At 43.4% G+C, this 19,843-nt stretch overlaps 1 protein-coding gene across 2 annotated transcripts in view; it reads left to right on the forward strand.

Moving 5' to 3' along the window:
* The window catches only part of Ect2l (epithelial cell transforming 2 like), a 71,542-nt gene that overhangs the window by 20,867 nt on the left and 30,832 nt on the right, over positions 1-19,843 (forward strand). For both annotated transcript variants that reach the window (XM_059272702.1, XM_059272703.1), the window contains exons 3-7: positions 8,322-8,484; positions 13,604-13,856; positions 14,924-15,089; positions 17,051-17,189; positions 18,173-18,341. In XM_059272702.1, coding sequence (XP_059128685.1) covers positions 8,322-8,484; positions 13,604-13,856; positions 14,924-15,089; positions 17,051-17,189; positions 18,173-18,341 — 890 coding nt within the window. The remainder of the gene's footprint in view (positions 1-8,321; positions 8,485-13,603; positions 13,857-14,923; positions 15,090-17,050; positions 17,190-18,172; positions 18,342-19,843) is intronic.

A 19,843-nucleotide genomic window follows, 5' to 3' on the forward strand; every position in this document is an offset into this window, starting at 1 on the left:
CATAAAACATGGATAATTGAAGTGTAGTTTATAAGTAACTCACACTCTGTTTTTCTCTCTGGTCTCTCCGGGGTGCAACAGTATCTTCTACAACGTGGGATGGGGTTAGAAGCAAAAATTCTAAGATACCCAAAGACCCTTCTTTGAAAAGGTGCTGAGGCTGGGCCTGGCGGTGCATGCTTGTAATCGCAGCACTTGGGATTGAGGAAGGAGATGGTCAGTTTGAGGCCAGTCAGGACCACCAAGTAAGTTCAAGGCCAGTGTGAGCTCCATGCAGAGAGACCCTGCCTCAAAGAACCAAGGGCTGGGATATAGTTCGTTGGTAGAGTACTTGTCTAGCATGTATGACACACTGGGATATGTGTGTTCCCAGCACCTCAAGGAAAAGTGGCTGAAAAAATTTCAGCTTTATATATTATTTTGCTAATTTTCTTAAAATTCCAAAATGAGAGTAAATTTTACCTCAAAGGGACTGGAGAGATGGCATAGAAGTTAAGCGTGCCTGCTGCTTTTCCAGAGGACCAGAGTTAAGTTCCCAGTACCCCCTTTTTGTGTGACTCCAGCTCCAGGGAACCCAACACCCTCTTCTGGTCTCCAAGGGTATCTGTGCACGTGTACACACACACACACACACACACACACACACACACACACACAAATATAAATAAAGTAAATCTTTCTTTAAAAAGAGGAAGATGAAGAGGAAGGAGGAGGAGGAAAAAAAGAAGGAGAAGAAGAAGGAGAAAGAGGAGAAGGAGAAGGAAAAGGAGAAGGAGGAGAGAGAGGAGAAGGAGGAAGAGAAGGAGAAGGAGAAGGAGAAAGAAGAATCAGCAGTCAGAAAACTGGTTCTAAATTCTACCAGACAATTTGTAGTTGTAGTTGGAACAGTAATCCTTCGGAGCTTAACTGTTCTCGGTGTGTCATGGTCTTGTTCAGTTTGAATGCCAATTTCTTTTTTTTCAAGACATGGTTTCTGTGGAACTCTCTTTGCAGACCAGGCTAGCCTCGAACTCACAGAGATCTGCCTGCCTCTGCCTCCTGAGTGCTGGGATTAAAGCCGTGCGCCACCATCGCCCAGCTTGAATGCCAATTTCAAAGGAAGTGACACAGTTATTGCATGTACTTTATCATCAACACTGAGAAGAGTCCCCAAATAACCCATTTGTGGGTATCGTATGGTGCCAGCCCTGCACATCCACACCCCTGTCCTCCTCAGACTCTGCTGCCAACAAGTTCACTGTAAGGCACTGTCTCTGGCTGTGACTAGGCTGTGTGGACACAGGTAACAAACAGCAGTAGCTTAAACAAGGCCAGGAAGTAGGTCCATGCAAAACATACCATGAAGTAAGTACTCACGCTCGCTCACTCTCATTTTGTTTTTTGTTTGTTTGTTTGTTTGTTTGTTTTGGTTTCAAGACAGGGTTTCTCTATGTAGCCCTGACTCTCCTGGAACTCCTTCTGTAGACCTGGCTGGCCTCAAAACCACAGATCCGCCAGCCTCTGCCTCCCTAGTGCTGGGTTAAAGGCACACGCCACCACTACCCGTTGTGGTCTCTCTCTTTTTTTTTTTTTTTTTTTGGTTTTTTCGAGACAGGGTTTCTCTGTGTAGCTTTGCGCCTTTCCTGGAACTCGCTTTGGAGACCAGGCTGGCCTCGAACTCACAGAGATCCACTTGCCTCTGCCTCCCAAGTGCTGGGATTAAAGGCGTGCGCCACCACCGCCCGGCGTGGTCTCTCTTTTAAAACATTTGTTTTCCAATAATTTTTAGGCAAGAATAAATACTTTCTTTGCCTTTTCCATCTGGATTCCTCTACTTGATTAAAGTTTAATAGTGTATTGCTCAGTAGTAAATATCTGTATCAAGCTTGCCTTTTTTATCCTTTATCACTTGAGAGTAAGTTGTAACTGTGATTCTCATAACCCTCAGCACGTCAATGTCAATTTTCCTTTTCTTTTGTGTGTTCATGTGTGATGAGGTGCATACGTGTCTATGGGTGCAGGTGCACAAGGGAGCACATACATGTGCAGCCCAGAAAACAATTTTGAGTTTTGTTCCTTAGCCACTGTTTTTGGAGACCAGGTTTTTCTTTGTTCTGGGCTTGCCCAGTGTGCTATGCTGGCTCTCCTCAGCCTCAGCTCTGGGATAACAAGTGGACACCAGCGCACATGGCTTGGGTTCTGGGGATGGAGTTTGGCTCCCAGTTTTTCTATCTCTAGATCCACCCTCCCTGTGGAACAGTTGCCCAGGGTGTCCTTGTCTTTCATTTCTTGACAGTTTGGCAGGGGGCAGGCTAGTTAATTTTGCCACCTCACTTTTAACTCAGACCACACCAGGCTGAGTGAACCTATCACAACTCTTTCCCACCACACAGTCTCTCCAATGCCTGCTTGTTATCCAATTAGGAGAAATGACTGACAGTTTGGAACAGGCTGGCCTAGATATTAAAAGTAGGAATAAATGAAACACATTTTATAATGTAGCAACAGCTCTAGACGGGAAGGAAATTTTATCTTGTGTAGAAGTTACCAACTAAAAGGCAAAAGAAGTCTATTTCTTTTAGGAGCACAGACCTAAAGAATAACTCATGTGGTGATATATTGTGTACCCTAATAAACTTGCCTGGGGATCGGAGGACAGAGCCAGCCACTAGATTAGACATAGAGGTCAGGCAGTGGTGGCACACACCTTTAATCCCAGTACTGGGAAGCACACATGCCTTTAATCCCAGGAAGTAACGACAGGGTGGAGAAAGGTATACAAGGCATGAGGAAACAGAAACTAAAGCAGTTCAGCTGAGACCCTTTCGGGTGCAGACTCAGAGGATTTCAGTCAGAGGATTCATGGAAACAGGATCAGCTGAGGAGTTGGTGAGGTGAGGTTGGCTGTGGCTTGCTCTGCTTCTCTGATCTTTTAGCTTTCACTCCAATATCTGGCTCCGGGTTTATTATAAGACCATCTAAGATTCGAACAACAAAATCACAAGAACATTCAAACCAATACACCTTTGCTTTGCATTTTAGCTCCATTAAAAAGCTTAAGCTCCCATTGTTATCAGTTATAAAATAACAGATAAGAGTAAAGTAACTCCCCAACTCATCCCCAAACAGGAAAGACCATTCTACCTTAGATGAAACAAAGCCATGTCTATAAATGCAAGTCACAAGTGTGCCAGTAGAAAATGGAGAAGTGGTGAATAACAGGCCCACCAAGCCTGAGAGGCAAAGAATGAAATGCACCAGAATCAAGACACATGGCACAAGACCCTCCGGGGAGCCAGGCACTGGAAGCAACTGTTGGGAGGTGTTGTGTAGGAGAAACCATTGGATTCCCAGTCAAGAACTCCATCCTGTTCATTCAAATTACTGTGCTTTTTGTTGTTTGTTTAAAAAAATTAATATTTATTATCATGGTGCGTGTGCGCACCTGGTCTGTCGTGGGTGCACATGTCCCACAGCATGTGTTTGGACATCAGAGGACCACTGTAGAATTGGTTCCTTCCTTCCACTTTTATGTGGGTTCTAGGGATCAAACTCAGGTTGCCAGGTGTCCTGGTGACAAATGCCTAGTATTTTTTGAGATACAGTCTCTTTGTGGCACACACAGCTCTAATCCTAGCCTTCTGGAGGCAGAGATCCATCTGGATCTCTGTGAATTCAAAGCCACACTGGAAACAGCCAGGCATGGTGACACATGCCTTTAATCCCAGGAAGTGATGGCAGGAAGCAGAAAGGTATATAAGGTGTGAGGACCAGGAACTAGAGCCTTTTAAGCATTTAGGCTTTTAGCAGCAGTTCAGCTGAGATCCATTCGGATGAGGACTCAGAGACTTTCAGTCTGAGGAAACAGGATCGGCTGAGAAGTTGGCCAGGTGAGGTTAGCTGTGACTTGTTCTGTTTCTCTGATCTTTCAGCGTTGACCCCAATATCTGGCTCCGGGTTTTTTCTTTGTTTGTTTGTTTGTTTTTGTTTTTTTGTTTTTCGAGACAGGGTTTCTCTGTGTACTTTGCGCCTTTCCTGGATCTCGCTCTGTAGACCAGGCTGGCCTCGAACTCACAAAGATTCACCTGCTTCTGCCTCCCGAGTGCTGGGATTAAAGGTGTGCGCCATCACCGCCCGGCTCGGGTTTGTTTTTACTAAGAAGACCTTTTAAGAGTCGAGCCACACAAGCTCTTGATCCTCCTGTCTCAGTCTCCGAAGTGCTGTTACTTCAGGCTTGTGCCACCACATCTGGCTGCAAGTCATGACTCCTCTTTTTATTGATCTTTTGTGTATGAGTGTTTTGCCTGCACATGAAGCACACCTCCTGTGTGCCTGATGCTCTCAGAGGTCAGAGGGGTATCAGATTTCCTGAAACTAGAGTTATAGATGGTTGTGAGGCACCATGTGTGGGGGCTTGGAGCTGAACACAGGTCCTCTGTAAAAGCGGCAAATCCTCTTAATCAAGGAGCCAACTCTCCAGTCCCAGGATTCTTCATGTTTTCGTGTAAATCAATCAAGGCATGTAGGAATCTCTTACAAAAACTCCAGTGCAAAAAAAATCTAGAGACACTGACTTCTCCCTGCAGGTGGTAGGGTGCATTTTACATGTTTTTTTTTTCCTATAACATGTTTATTTAACAAGTATTTATTAAGTGCTTTTATATGCCATGTACTATCTTCAGCCTTGTGTAGGGGACACACACACAGAAGTTCCATGGAATGTACATGTAGAACAGACTTTATTAGGAAAAATTCTTATAGGATATGATTTATTTCTTTGTGACAAATTCCATACATGTATAGAGTGTATTGTGATCATAACCACATATATGCCCTTAAGGCCTCTCCCACTCTCGCTGACTCCCTTTATCTCAACTAGTGCTCGCCCACCCTGATGTCAACACCCTCCTCCTCCCTTACCCCAGGGAAAACTCACATAGACAGAGAGGTGGCAGGATGACCTCACCTTTCATCACCACACAGCTTAGGCAATGTGGAGATGGGTTGTGTGGCCCTGGGCCAGTGAGTGAGTACAAATGCAGACTTGGCCCGGGAGATTTGATGTATATTTATAGCATGGGGGAGGGGAACAGAGAATTATAGAGGATGCTGCCCTGTTTATAAAAAAAAAAAAAAAAAAAAAATGGACACTTGGCACTCAGCAGTTATTCTTCTGTTGAACTAAACCAAGTCTGCTGAGAGAGCTTTCTGCATAGTCATGGCTAAGTCATCCATCAGGATCAGTCCTTCCCAGTCCAGCCCCCTGAACTTGAGACTCTTTTAATGTAATCCTCTGTGTTATCTTCAGTTGGCATTGAATTACACTAGGTTTTATGTGTTTGTTCTCAAGTGATGTGTCAACCAAATCTCATACAGCTGGCCAAGTAGGGAAAGACATGCTCAACACTGAGAAGTCATAGAAGGCTTCTGTAGTGAAGCCAGTCTATATCTTTAGTAGAAAATGGACTTTTTTGCATCCTTCTTCAGCCTTATCTACTTCCACATCTTGGGCATGAATTATGCCCGGTCATGATGCCTCCAAGATAACCTAGTTGCCCTTTCCTGGGCTTATGAATTCCACAGGAACATGGAGGTTGCCATTTTACAGCAATTTCATGAATGATCTGGGGTGGGGGTTAAGGATAGTCATGGGTATGCCACCGCAGTCAGGGTCCGAATCCATGTCTATTCAGGTGTAAGGAGTGGTTTAAGCAGGAAAAGGAAGAATAAGAATGCACTATTTCTTTTCATGTGAGTGTTCATAAAAAAAATGAAAAGAAATGTACACTACCCTGTAAACCAATGTTTTCCTCTCCTGACCTCTTGCTCCCTGTCCCAGCACAGAGACTTATATTAATTATAAATGATCGGCCAATAGCTCAGGCTTGTTACTACCTAACTCTTACATTTTAAGTTAACCCATATTTCTATTTATGCTTTGCCATGTGGCAGTACCTTTATTAGCATGGCATGTTCATCTCCTGCTCCCTCTGCATCTGGCTGGTAAGTCCTGATTCCACCCTTCTCCTTCCATTCATTCTTAGTTTGGTCGGCCTGCCTATGCTTCCTGCCTGGATACTAGCCAGTCAGCGTTTTATTAAACCAATTTGAGTGACAAATCTTTACAGTGTACCACAGGATTATTCCACCCTTTGACTCTACCTTGCACTGATTCCTGGATGCCATAGCTTAGCCCTTGACGGGAGAGGCATGGCTACAATTTAAAATAACTGAAAACACACAGAAGAACTTTGCTTTAAGCTTGGCAAAAGTCTATGAACCATACAGCTTCATGGATAATGATGGCTTTTTTTTTGTGAATTAGAAGAATTTCTCACCAGATGTTCTAGTGCCTTATGCTGTGATTCTGTATGGGGCATAAATCTAGCTGAGATGTTCATCTCCAGCAGAGATGTTCATCAATATTCCCATTGCTTTAAAACATGGTCGCATCATGGGATTGTGTAGACCAGACACAAAACTGAGTTTACATTGACGGTTGCATCTGATGCATACAGAGTCATCACAATATTCTGATTCTACATGGCCCAAATGCCATGGATGTAGTCAGAAGGTGGCTGGATCTTAGTCTCAGGACAACATGTATAGCTTAAGCCACTTGAAGCTCAGAGTGCTTCACAGAGTATCCAACATGGTGGATTACAACAGGTCTTTATTACACTGAATGGAGCTACCACTCTTTTTTTTAGACTTATTTACTTATTATGTAGCATGTATGACTGCAGGCCAGAAGAGGGCACCAGATCTCATTACAGATGGTTGTGAGCCACCATATGGGTGCTGGGATTTGAACTCAGGACCTCTGGAAGAGCAGTCAGTGCTCTTAACCTCTGAGCCATCTCTCCAGCCCTGGAGCTACCACTCTTAATGGTAGACGATTTTATCAGTGAGCGTTCCTGTTTTCAGGTGTGGGGACTTGTAGATGAGGCTCCAGACTGAGCCAGCAGTTCTGGTAAGGCAGTGGTCAAGACCACCTCTAGGCGTCACACGTGTTCAGCAAGGTGGCTCGGTCTTTTCTTAATGGGAAATGCTGTTTCCATTTCTAGGAAATGTGTTGAGGCTTAAGCCACCCTCTAGGAATTTGCTCATCTGTGTCCACTGGGGCCCGATGACATTGGATAGTAGTGGCCACTTAGCAGTGGGAGAAAATTCTGTAGTGCCAAAGGCCTTGATTAGCAGGACTTTTTCCAGCACCTAGAGCTGGTCATAGATGTCTGAGATTCCAGTGAGTTTGGCAGTAATGCGGGATCCCTGCTGCCTGGATTGCTTTCAGCCCTTCCTGCCCCAGCAATAGGTCCTCAAAGACCACCACCTATCCGGTAGCCTAGCACTGTAGAGTTTTGTCACCAATATATAAAGAGAAGAGTATTACACACACATACAAGTGTGCACACGTGTGTGTATGTGTGTGCGAAACTTATAAAACTAGAAAGGGGACCACGAGAGTGGAGGAGGAGAGCTCAGTAGGGGAGTGGGGGAATATGTCTGACATGAAAACCAAAGAGAGGCTGTTGTGAGAGAGATTACCAAGGGCAAAGCAAGGGATGGGGGAGTCATCGAGGGAAGGAGACAGCAAGGACGGAGGCTGATGCTATATGGATGAAAATGCCATAAGGAACGCATCGCTTTGCCTGATGACTTAAAATTTCATTTAAAAAAATGGAGCTAGACTTGCAGTAGTTCTTAACCTTCCTAATGCTGCGACACTTTATTGCAGTTCCTCATGTTGTAGTGACCCCTCCTCAACCATAAAATCATTTTTGTTGTTACTTCCTAACTGTAATTTTGCTAGTGTTATCAGTCAGAGTCTAAATATTTTTTGACACAGTGGTCACAACCCATAAGTTGAGAACACCTGGTAGAGAGAAAGCTCAGAAGTTAAGAACACTGGTTGACTTTCCAGAGGACCTGGGTTTGATTCCCAGCACTCACATGATGGTTCACAACCTCTGTAACTCCAGTTCCAAGGGATTTGATGCCCTCTTCTGACCTCTTCAGGGACACACGAGTGCACAGCTATATATGCAGACAAAACACATATAAACATATATGTGTATATAGATGCATATATACATACATATATACACATAACATATGGATATACACATATACATACATACATACATACATATGTCCAATGCTGAGGATGTAACTCAAGACCTTGCTCAGGTTCGGGAGGCATGTTACCACTTCCCAATCCCTGATTTAATTACTTTACAATGGAACTTTGGAAAATAACAATGACTGGCATCTTTACAGGATCTTTTAGTCATAGTTAGATGATGGTGTTAAGAACTAAACTTCTGTGTCTCTCTTTGTAGGTTCATGCAAGACTGGTTTTCAGAAAGGAAGCAGGTGGCCAGAGTGGACTTCTCGACAGTGTTACCGCGCTCCATTTCTCTCTATATCTTTTCCTTTTTGAGTCCGAAAGACCTGTGTGCAGCTGCTCAAGTCAGCTGGCCCTGGAAGTTTCTAACAGAACAGGTTTCCTCCTCTCACTTCCTAGTTATGGGACACAAAAGCAACCATAATCTGTGGTGGGTCAGTCAGGATGGCTCTCTTCCCTGAAATAACAGTGGCGGAGAGCCTGAAATGTAGTTAAATGCCCCTAAGGAGGAAGAATGGAGGGCTAGGGAGAAGCTGGCTCCATGGCTAAAGGCGATTGCTGCACAAGTGTGAGGCCCTGAGTTTGATCCCTGGAACCTACGGAAAGCTGGACATGGCAGCACACGTCTATAGTCCCCATGCTTCTCCAGCAAGATGGGGGATGGAGGCAGGAGAACCCTGGGCACTCATAGGCCAGCTAGCCTGCTGCATGCAGTGGTGAAGGTCAAGAGAGGCCTTGTCTCAAACAAGGTGGAAGGGAAAGGCTAACTCACAAAGCTGTCTTCTGACCTCCATTGGTACACACTCACCTGTGCTCATACACGTGACCACACACACACACACACACACACACACACACACACACTTAAAAATGGAGATCAGTGAAATTCAGTAAGCTTATTCTTTAGTTGGAAGGTTTTTTTTTTGGTTGTTGTTGTTTTGTGTGGGAGCCCATTCTCGGGTTCCTCGTGGTTTTACCCAGCAGGTCCACATAGAGGATGATTAGGACCACGGGCCTGAGTGCAGGTGTCTGAGATGGTCTGCACTTGGCTGTGCTGGGGAGGAGGTCTTTTGCTCCACCCCTTGGCGTCTCTATAAAAACCCTGGGGCAGAGACAGTTGGGGCCCTTTGGAAAAGGTTCCAGGCCCTCTCGAAGCTATCCTTTATTTTCTGTTTATCTCCGCAAGATTCTCCGCAATAAATCCTTCTATCTAATATTTCCTGCTGCTCACACTCAAGAAAACTCTGGGGAGCTGTGGGGTTGGTGGGTAAACGCCCACAGTTTTGTTTTGTTTTTCCTCCTCTGTTTTCCCAGTTTCTATACTGGGAATCAAACCCAGAGCCTCACGCATGCTAGGTCAGCACTCTACCACTGAACTAAATGCCAGCATCAGTAACATTTTATAATCATGGCTAGATACACCATTCCAGTAGTCTATTTACCTTTATCATGCTTGTGAATTAGTCACTGCGATTATTTTTTAAAAATTTCATGTACAGAAGTTTGCTATTCTTTATGAAAAATGTTTTGAGCTTTGTTTTTTTATACGGTATTATTTTATTCATGATAAATTAATTCTGGAAAATTGGTCCATAATCAGAGCATCTACTGAATCCTTGGCTGCCATCTGCTGAGGAACAGAACAGCAGCAAAAGCCAACATCTGCCATTGCTTCTGCCTCTGGTCTAGGTGTATGTCCACTGCCTTTTACGAGAGTTCATTGTGAGAAGGCAGATGTGCTCCAGCTGTGCTCCATGTTTTCTCCTGTACACTGCACATGTCCAGGGATGACTGTGTCCAGATCTCATCTCAAACACTGGCTGATGCTCAGTGAGGGCCTCAAGCCCAAGCCAGGCAACGGCCATTGTTTTATGGACTGTTCCCAGGCTCCTCAGACTCAGGCACTCTGACTTAACCCAGTGTTTATATATTTTCACTCTTGGCTTTTCTGTAGCCACACACCTGAGATATGCCCTCTAAAGAGAATATGCTCGTTCAGCATTTGGCAGGCATATATATATATATATATATATACACACACACACACATACCTATACATATACATATATATACATATATATACACATATATACACATATATATGTATGTATATATATGTATATATATGTATAGGTTTGGTTTTTAGGGTACAGAGAAGTGAACCCAGGACCTCTTATATGCCAAGCATATGCACTCTCTCTAAGCTGTAACCCCTGTCCACAAGCTTGGATTGCTTTTATCTGTGTGTGTATGTGGCGGGAGCATTGTGCAGTGTCCTAGCGCTTATGTGGAGTTAGCATCTCAGATGTTGGTCCTCACCTTCTACCTTCTTTGAGACATGGCGTTTCACTATTTACTGCTGAGTCCTCCTGTGAGGTTCAGGGATTCTGCCTCCATCTTCCACCTCACTGTAGGAGCACCGACATTACAGACGTGCAACTGTGTCCACCTCTACATGGTGACTATTGCTGCGATGAAACATTATGACCAAAACCAAGTTGGAAAGGAAAGGGTTTATTTGACTTACACTTCCACATCATAGTCCATCACTGAAGGAAGTCAGGACAGGAACTCAAACAGGGCAGGAACCTGAAGACAGGAGCTGATGCAGAGGCCTTAGAGGGGAGGTGCTTACTGGCTTGCTCAGTCTGCTTTCTTATAGAACCCAGGACCAGCCCAGGGATGGAACCACACACAATGGGCTGGGCTCTCCCCAGTCAATCACTAATTAAGGAATGCTCTATAGCGAGATCTTATGGAGGCATTTTCTCAATTGAAGCTCCCTCCTTTCAGACGACTCTAGCTTGTGTCAAGTTGACATAAAATTACCCAGCACGCATGAACTCTGGGGCCCAAAAGTCAGGTCCTCATGCTTGTGTGGGAGCACTTTACCCACTAAGCCCAAACAACGATTTTTTCTTTTTTTTTTTTTTTTTAGCCAAAGTGTTTAGTCTATTTATATTCATATAGATTTATTCATATGTCTGATACATTTGAGTCGAGACCCACCATCGTTATAGTTTTGTTTATCTTTAATAAGGTTATTACGCTTGAGGCGGGGTCTTGTGCACTCCACGCTGGCCCAGAGCTTGTTCTGTAGCAGCAGAATACTCTGGATTTCGGATTACACTTCCTCCAGCTCCCGAGCACACACAGCTTCCTGTCGTCTCCCTTTTGTTTTGCTCCTGTTTTGTTTTTATTCTACTCAAGTCTTCCTTTGGACTGCATAAATGTTTTTACTCTTCATTTCAAAGTTTTAAGTATTTTTTTCCATAATTATCCGAGATCATCGCACGCACTCTGTTATCTGATTACTCTGAAGACAACGCAAGGACCTTAGACCCTTTAAACTGTGTACACTCCCTCTATTTTTGTGCCTTTTTGTCATTTTTTTTTTTTTTTTTCGAGACAGGGTTTCTCTGTGTAGCTTTGCGCCTTTCCTGGAACTCACTTTGGAGACCAGGCTGGCCTTGAACTCACAGAGATCCGCCTGGCTCTGCCTCCCGAGTGCTGGGATTAAAGGCGTGCGCCACCACCGCCCGGCTTGTCATATTTTTTAATATGCACATATACATATATCACAAATGTATAGTTGTCCTTGACTACCTGTAGCAGATTGGGTACAGCCCTTCCCCCTTCCTCCAAAATCCACAGCTGCCCAAGAGCTTTATATACAATGGTGTATCTACACGTAATCAGTCCTCTTGGATACTTTAAATTCCTCCATATATGTTATTATTGTTTAGAGATGTATTTTTATCATATTTAATTCCATGTATGTAAGTACTAATTGCACGTATGTATATGTATGTGTATCTATCGGTACGCCTCCGAGAGATGGGATTATAAGAGTGTACCACCAAGCCTGGCTCCACAGTCTCTTATGCGAGTCTTCCATCATTTTGGCTTTCGGTGTTTATGCCTGGCTTTTCTTCTGATCTGTCTTTCAGTTTTCTGTGTCTTTAGCTGGATTTGAATGTGCTCTTGTCTGTTTATTGAATTTTAAAATTAAGTTATTATGTTTTCCAGGCCTAGAATATTGATTGGCTTCTGTTGCCAACATTTTCCACTCGGCCTCTCAATATTCCTGGGCATATTAATTATAGGATTTTTTTTCGAAATTTATGTCTCATAATAGCAGTGCTTGGCTCTTCGTCAGGACTCTCTATAGTTACTAAATACTGAAAGACAAATAAAGAATTCCTGTCTTTCTGAGTATTCAAATTATTTTTGGTTGAATGCAGTTACTGGGCATAAAACACTGACGTCATCATCTAGGTCTCTGGATGATGTCATCTTTCTCCAGTGAGAATTTACTTTTGCTTCTTGCATGGGATTAGGCCAACAACTGACCGTGCAAATCCCATCAAGGAACGAGCTACTTCAAAGCTGGCCTCAGTCTTTGTCATAGTTTGCATAACTTAGTCTTACTCTTCCTGCAGTGGCGAGCCCTGAATTCCAGATTGTGTGTTCTCTCTCTCTCTCTCTCTCTCTCTCTCTCTCTCTCTCTCCTCTCTTCCATTTCTTTAGCGCTCTGAATCTTTGAGCCACAGCCACGTGGCCTACCTCTTAGCCTAAGCACACTTTACTTTGAAATTGCCAAATGTGGACTGGGGAAGTACTCAGTTATAGGGTGCTTGTCATCCTTGAGATCCTGGGGTGAGTCCCCAGCACTGCATAAACCAGGTATGGTGGTACACACTTGTAATCCCAGCACTCCAGAGACGGAGGCAGGGAGGTCAGAAATTCAAGGTCATTCTCAGTTATGCTATGTGGTGAATTAAAAAGCCAAGAACTGGCAAACGCCTTAAAGTCAGTCTGGGTTTCCTTTTGTTCTGAGATCTTGAGGGCACAAGGTTTTTACTGCACTGGTAGTTTTAGAATGTATACACACACACACACACACACGTAGTGTGTCTTTTAAGATCTTGCTGTGTCTCCCAGGATGCCCTAGGACTCCTGGGCTCACAGTGTACCTCCTACCCCAGCCTCCCAAAGATCTGGGAGTACAGGTGCATGGGCGCATGCCATTGTGCCCAACTTTTTTTATTTTGTCTAGATTGTGATTTCAGTGAACCACATGAAAGTCACTGTTTTTTAATATGTCAAAAATTGTTGCAATTTGACAATATAATGAGTTCAATAAAAATTCTCCTCTGTGGGAGGGTTGGTCTGAAGGAAACTATTATACTTGAATACTCATCATCTAGACTTAAAGTAACAGAATGCTGTAGGAATGCTGGATAAGTGTCACAAGATGGCATATATATGCATTATATATTCATATATAATGTAATGCGTATTCACCAAAGAACATTCTTCATATGGAATAAAATATACTTCATACTTTTTGTAGATTGAAGTTTAGACATTCAGTCAACAATACTAGAAATGTCAGTTTACCAAAAACTAATGTGTATGTGACTGAAACTACCGTTGTTAGAAAACTATCACTTAGAAACGTGGCACCCATCTTTCTCTTGTTCTTTTCCCAAGGATTGCTTATGGATGCCCAAATGCACCAAGTTTGGATGGTTTCTGCCCTATACGCCAACACAGAATGAATACGGAGCTTGGAAGCACCACTACATTGCTTGTGTGTCCAGCTTGGACTGGCTAACGCCCAGGGAGGCTGCTGCTGTGTATGGAACACTGAATGAACCCAAACCAGAAGATGAGGAGTTCCAGGAGAGGCAAAGAGAAAAGTGCCTGAGAAAAATCATTTGGGAGAATATTGCATTCCGGAAGAGTGAGTAGCATTATAAAACTTTCTGTCTTACCCGGATGCTGAACGGATAGGTTTAAATACAGGTTCCCATCTAGAAGGAGAGCATGTGGGATTACTCACCAGCATATGCTCAAGGCCAGCTTCTCCGTCCTTTATTATGTTCTTTCAGTTAATTGATAATAAAAAGAATTTCAGATGAAATATCTAAAGTCAAGCATCTGCCTCCATAGCAGTCTACTTCTAGGTTTGTCAGAGCATAAACCAAGAAGGGACCTGGTAAAATGCCTCAGTTGCTGACATGCTTGTCCTATTAGCCTGAAGACCTGAGGTAGAATTGCCGGTACCCACATGGGGGTGGGGGAAGTACCCTGAGCTAGGGTACATGTGCCTTGTAATCCCAGTTCTAGGGAGGCAGAGACAGGAGGATCCTGGGGGCTTCCTGGCCAGCCCCTGGAGCCGAGTCAACCTCTAGCCTCCACTTGTGTGCTTGCACCCATACATCTGTGCACACGCTTGTATGCATGCATGTGGCCTCTCCCCCCACCCATTCACACACAAAAGGAGGAGGTGCAAACACAGGCAAAAGCAAGAAGTAAATTCAGGACAGAAGAATTGGGGCTGGTGAAAAAGAGGCGTGACCATGGGGTTGAGAGCAAGAAGAGCAATTGCTTCGATGGGCAAGAGGAAAGCAGGGACGGGGCGTGTGCTCGGGGAAGCCTCTGATGCGCACATGTTCTTAAAACACACTGTCACCTGGCTTGGGCTCACACTTCTCTTTTCCCTCACTCTTCCCTGAGAAGATTGAAACAAATGAGAAATTACACCCAGACAAGGACAGAAAGGTAATCAAACCTATGGGCTGATTATTTGGTCCTCACAAGAAGAATTTCTTGTTCTCTGAGCTTTTGCTGATTGACCCCAGATGACAGAGAGCGAATAAGAAGTCCTATAGGAGTGTGTGCAAGTGGCTATGATTATTGTTTGGAATATTGCCCTGGAGTAGTTTTCTTTTTGATGTCTTGGTCTGTGTCAGCTTGGCTGGGAAAATGTGGTGTAAAGGGGAAGGCCTGCTGCTGTTTGTTTTTCAGGGTTGTTATTCAAAGCTCGACCCCCTTGGCTGAGTGGAATGCGCTCCAGGATACTGAAGTCCCCGAGCCTGCCCCGTGGTCCTCAGATGGGGACGGATGGAGCAGGATTCTATGAAGCTTTGGAAAGACAGCTTGTTCTGGCATCTTTAGATGCTTTGCCTAAGCGGTGAGCAAACTTCTACCTACTGAGGGCTCGAGACTCTCCTGTGTTATGAAGAACTCATTATAGAATTATTCAGTCAACATAGGGATCTCAGTAATTAGATGGTTTGTATTCTATGAAATGTCAGGAAAAAAAAAAAAAAAAGCCGGGCGGTGGTGGCGCACGCCTTTAATCCCAGCACTTGGGAGGCAGAGCCAGGCGGATCTCCGTGAGTTCGAGGCCAGCCTGGGCTACCAAGTGGGTTCCAGGAAAGGCGCAAAGCTACACAGAGAAACCCTGTCTGGAAAAAACAAAACAAAACAAAAGAAATGTCAGAGAAGGAATCAGTGACTTAATGTTCAAGAATAGCAGTCTTTAAATGCTTTCTGAAGAGGAAAATATGGAATGTTCAAAACTTATGTCTAATATACTTTTAACCCTATGGTAAAGTTATATTGCAGATATCATATATTTTCTAAAACTGTTGAGCAAAAATGACGTTTCCCTACATTTTTTATGGAGTAAAAGGAACCATGGCGTTTTTGGTAGTCATCTTTCCACTGTCCTAATGAATGCTTGACATAAATCAACTTATAAAGAAGAAAGGTCTCTTTCAGCCCATGGCTTCATGACCAGTTGGCTCCATTGCTTTGGGCCGGCAGCAGCACGAACATCATGGTGGATGCACATGACAGGAGAAGCTTATTCCCTTTATGGTGCCCAGGAAGTGAAGAGGAAAGGGGAAGTCGCTAGGGTCCCACTATTCCTGTCAAAAGCACACCCTCGACGACCCAATTTCCTTCTCTTAGGCCCACCTTCTAAATATCCACCCTACCTCTAAAGAGCACCATGGACTGGTGACCATGGCATTTAGTACCTGAGGAAAATTGCAGATCCAAATTACAGAAGCATCCAGACAGATCTGGACAAGACTCCCCCTTGTATTTGTAAATCTGAACACAATACTCTTCTCCTGCTGAAGTTAGAGAAATTCGGGCTGTTTTCAGAGACTCAAGTCATAACACATGTGCACAGTGCCAGGATTCGGTTCTTTTTTTTTTTTTAACTTTATTTTTGTTTTATGTGTGTTGGTGTTTTGCCTGCATGTCTCTGTGAGGGTGTCAGATCCCTGGAACTGGAGTGACAGGCAGTTGTGAGCTGTCATGTGGGTGCCGGGAATTGAACCCGGGTCCTCTGGAAGAGCCGTCAGTGGTCTTAACCGCTGAGCCATCTCTCCAGCCCCAAGGACTCAGTTCTTATTCTACCTACCTCTCCTGTCTGATGCTTGTGACTTCCACAACCTGCACAGATGCTTAGAAACTGAGAAAAAGAGGTTGGTTTTGCTTTTCACTTTGGATTTGACACTTACGTTTCAAATGAAGACTCTAAGATCCGGATAGGGGACATAACTTACCCAACTGTCACCATGTAAACATAATATAAAAACGTATTATGACTGAATCCTCACATTCTACCACTCCTCCAGCTTCACACTGACACCACGTGCAGATCTGTGTTGGAACATTTGTGAGTGTGGAATTATGTTTCACTCGCCCAAAGGCACATAAAGAATTTTAAGAAGCATAGGGCACCTCTTGTCCTTGGTAAAGTGGGAATGGGGCTGTGGAGAGAATGGAGACATTACTCAGGAACCCCTAAAGGCTAGAAGTGAATTAGGAATCGCTTGGCTACCCCTTTTAAAATATAGTTTAGAACCCTTAGGTGTATCGTAGTATTTATTTTAAGGGCCCAATAAAAGCTAGGTGAGGGACGAGGAGCTTTTCCTGCATTCCTCATGTGGAAGGGGAGAGACAATGGGGCCCTACCAACCTGGGACCCCTGTTTGTCACTGTCCCTCAGACTGCTAGGAGAGTCGAGAACTCAGGGACGTTGGCTACCCACCGGTGTTCAGAGGATGTTGGTACTTATCAAAAGTCATGTCAGCAGAACATTAGGATTTCATCCATCCCTCTTGCCTCCTACAGAAGCAATCTCTCTGGAAGTCACTCCTACCCTTTATTATTAAAGAAAAATCACCTTGGCGTTGGTAGGACTGATGGCAGTTCTTCTGGTGCTTTGCAGACACATGTCATCCTGATCTCATCGCGGATTCCTGCCTATGAGGTATACCGCTGTGCTAGGAGGCTCGCCCTTTCCTGAGGGGCTTTTTTTTTTTTTTTTCCATCTGAACTCATGAAATCTTTTGGCTGCCATGTGTGTGAAAATGATTTATCTCCTGAAAGGAAAGTTGTCCAATCAAGTGAACCTTTACAAGACCCCATACAGTTTTAAAAATTGAAAACAATAAAGATAAAAGTAGTCAAACTTATTTTGAAAAAGCATGAGAGGTCCAAATTGCTGTGTGTGCAGTTGGTGTCAAAACACTCCTCTTGGATTGAACTTGTTGCTCTTAAAAAATTAGCCAGCATGGTGATTGAAAATATTTAAGACTCTTCCAGAATTCCCAAGATGTTTAATAATACTTTGTGATCAATAGTTTTCAAAAGTGGGTTAGAAGTACTACTTTATGATCTATTTAAAAACAATGCCATTAAAATATGATCATTATAAAGTGAAGTTATAGCTAGGTATAGTAGTGTGTACCTGTAATCCAAGTATTTAGGAGGCCGAGGCAAGAAGATAGATACAAGTTTGAGGCCACCCTGGATCACATAGAGAGTATCAAGTAAGCTAGGACACATAATGAGACTGTCTCAACATATAAAAATAAATAAAATGAAATGAAGTTATGTATTTTAATTATATATATAATTAGAAGATTTTAAAATCTACTTAAGTCCATTACAAGACAGTATTAATTCAATTTTTATTGTTTTTCCTAAATTGTGCTTAAGTCTGTATGGTATATATAAAAATAGAGAGGCTGGAAAAAAATAACCTAAATCATTAGTACTATTGATCTGCATGATGGAGTTGCAAATGAACTTCATATGTCCCTCATAATTAGAGACAGAATAAAGAAGCTAGTGAGAGTCTAGTTTCTTCCTTCTGTGCTTTCTGAAACAATTCTGTAGCAGTGATTGCGTATTGTACATCACCGCGGTTCTCTGACTTGTTCTAAAGCTTGCACACGCTCTCACTTCTAGATGGTGGTGGAGAGCGTGAAGGTGGGTGTCGTGACCGTCCTGTACGAACACAGCGGTGTGACCCTGGAGGGCCTGCTTCATCTCGTAGACAGAGCTCTGCAAGGGCGGAAGGCACAGAGCCTGGGAATATTTAGCGGTGGAAACAGCAGAGAAATTGACTTACTCCAAGGTTGGTCTGGGGACTGGAGGAGAACAGCCTGAGTGTCTGCAGGCTTATCCACAAACATGACTGTCATAGCTCTGTTAAATTCTGATCTACTAGGAAAGGTCCATTTTGCCTGCATGAAGAAAGTAAAGTAACTTTTGATGATTTTTTATGATAATCTTAAATATTGTGATTAAAAATCACAGCATAATGATTACAAATCCTTTATAAGTATACAGTTTGTTTAGTCAACATTCCTTTTTTTGTTTGTTTGTTTTTTGTTTTTTCGAGACAGGGTTTCACTATGTTGCCTTGGCTTTCCTGGAACTCACTCTGTAAACCAGGCTGGCCTCGAACTCACAGGGATCCACCTGCCTCTGCCTCCCGAGTACTGGGATTAAAGGCGTGCGCCACCACTGCCCCATTCACATTCCTGTAAAGCTTTCCCATCTTGCATTGAAACTTAAGGAACATCTGTCTTCCTCCCCTAGCGCTGTCCCCGATAACCATTGTGCCCTTTAAATACAGAAATGGAACCAGTTGTTTAGTCTTCTTGTGACTAGATGTTTTCACTTCTACTCTCAGGCTTCATACACTGTATCAATTGACTTCTTTCTCTCTTAAGCCGAATACTTACTAATCTACTCTATGTATGTGCTCCAGGGTGCTTACCACTTGATCCACTAGTAGTCTTTCGGGTTGCTTCTACTTCTTCTACAAACCTCTTTTGCCCTTGCTTCCCACGATTATGGAGGTATACCCCTAAGTATGATTTTGTCAACAATGTACAGCTATACCAAGGGCCCTGCGCCATTTATTTGTGAAGATTCTTGTTTTCACAGTCTCCAGTCTCACTGTGTCTTGATTTGCACATCTGTTGATGAGCAATGCTGAACATCTGTCATGTGCTTGCTGCCCATTTCTGTATTTTCTGAAAACAAGCCCTTTGCTTCTTAAAAAGTGGGTTGATTTTTTTCTGGAGCTGAGGACCGAACCCAGGGCCTTGTATTTGCTAGGCAAGCACTCTACCACCACTGAGCTAAATCCCCAACCCCATGGGTTGATTTTTTGAATAGGTTGAGTTGTAGACATTCTTTGTATGTTATGGATATTAATTCCTTTCCAGATATGTGATTTGCTAGGCAAGCGCAAGGCCCTGGGTTTGGTCCTCAGCCCTGAAATAAAAAAAAAAAGAAGAAGAAGAAAAGAAAAGAAAACTTCTAGTATCTATCCTCTTATATCTAAAGCAGAATTGTTTTAATTTTATTAACATCAAAACTTCCATCCATGTGGGATGAGAGTTTCCAGGGAACTTGCATAATGGCAGAGTAGCAAGCTTTTTTTTGGGCCGCCAGCTCACAAAAAAATGACATGAAGACCTATTATTAATTATGAAAGTTAGACCCATGGTTAGGCTTGTTCCTAACTAGTTCTTTTTTCTTTCTTTCTTTCTTTCTTTCTTTTTTTTTTTTTTTTTTGGTTTTTCGAGACAGGGTTTCTCTGTGTAGCTTTGCATCTTTTCCTGG

The sequence above is a fragment of the Peromyscus eremicus genome, chromosome 8b (assembly GCF_949786415.1).
Source record: "Peromyscus eremicus chromosome 8b, PerEre_H2_v1, whole genome shotgun sequence".
In the NCBI taxonomy this organism is placed as follows: Eukaryota; Metazoa; Chordata; class Mammalia; order Rodentia; family Cricetidae; genus Peromyscus; species Peromyscus eremicus.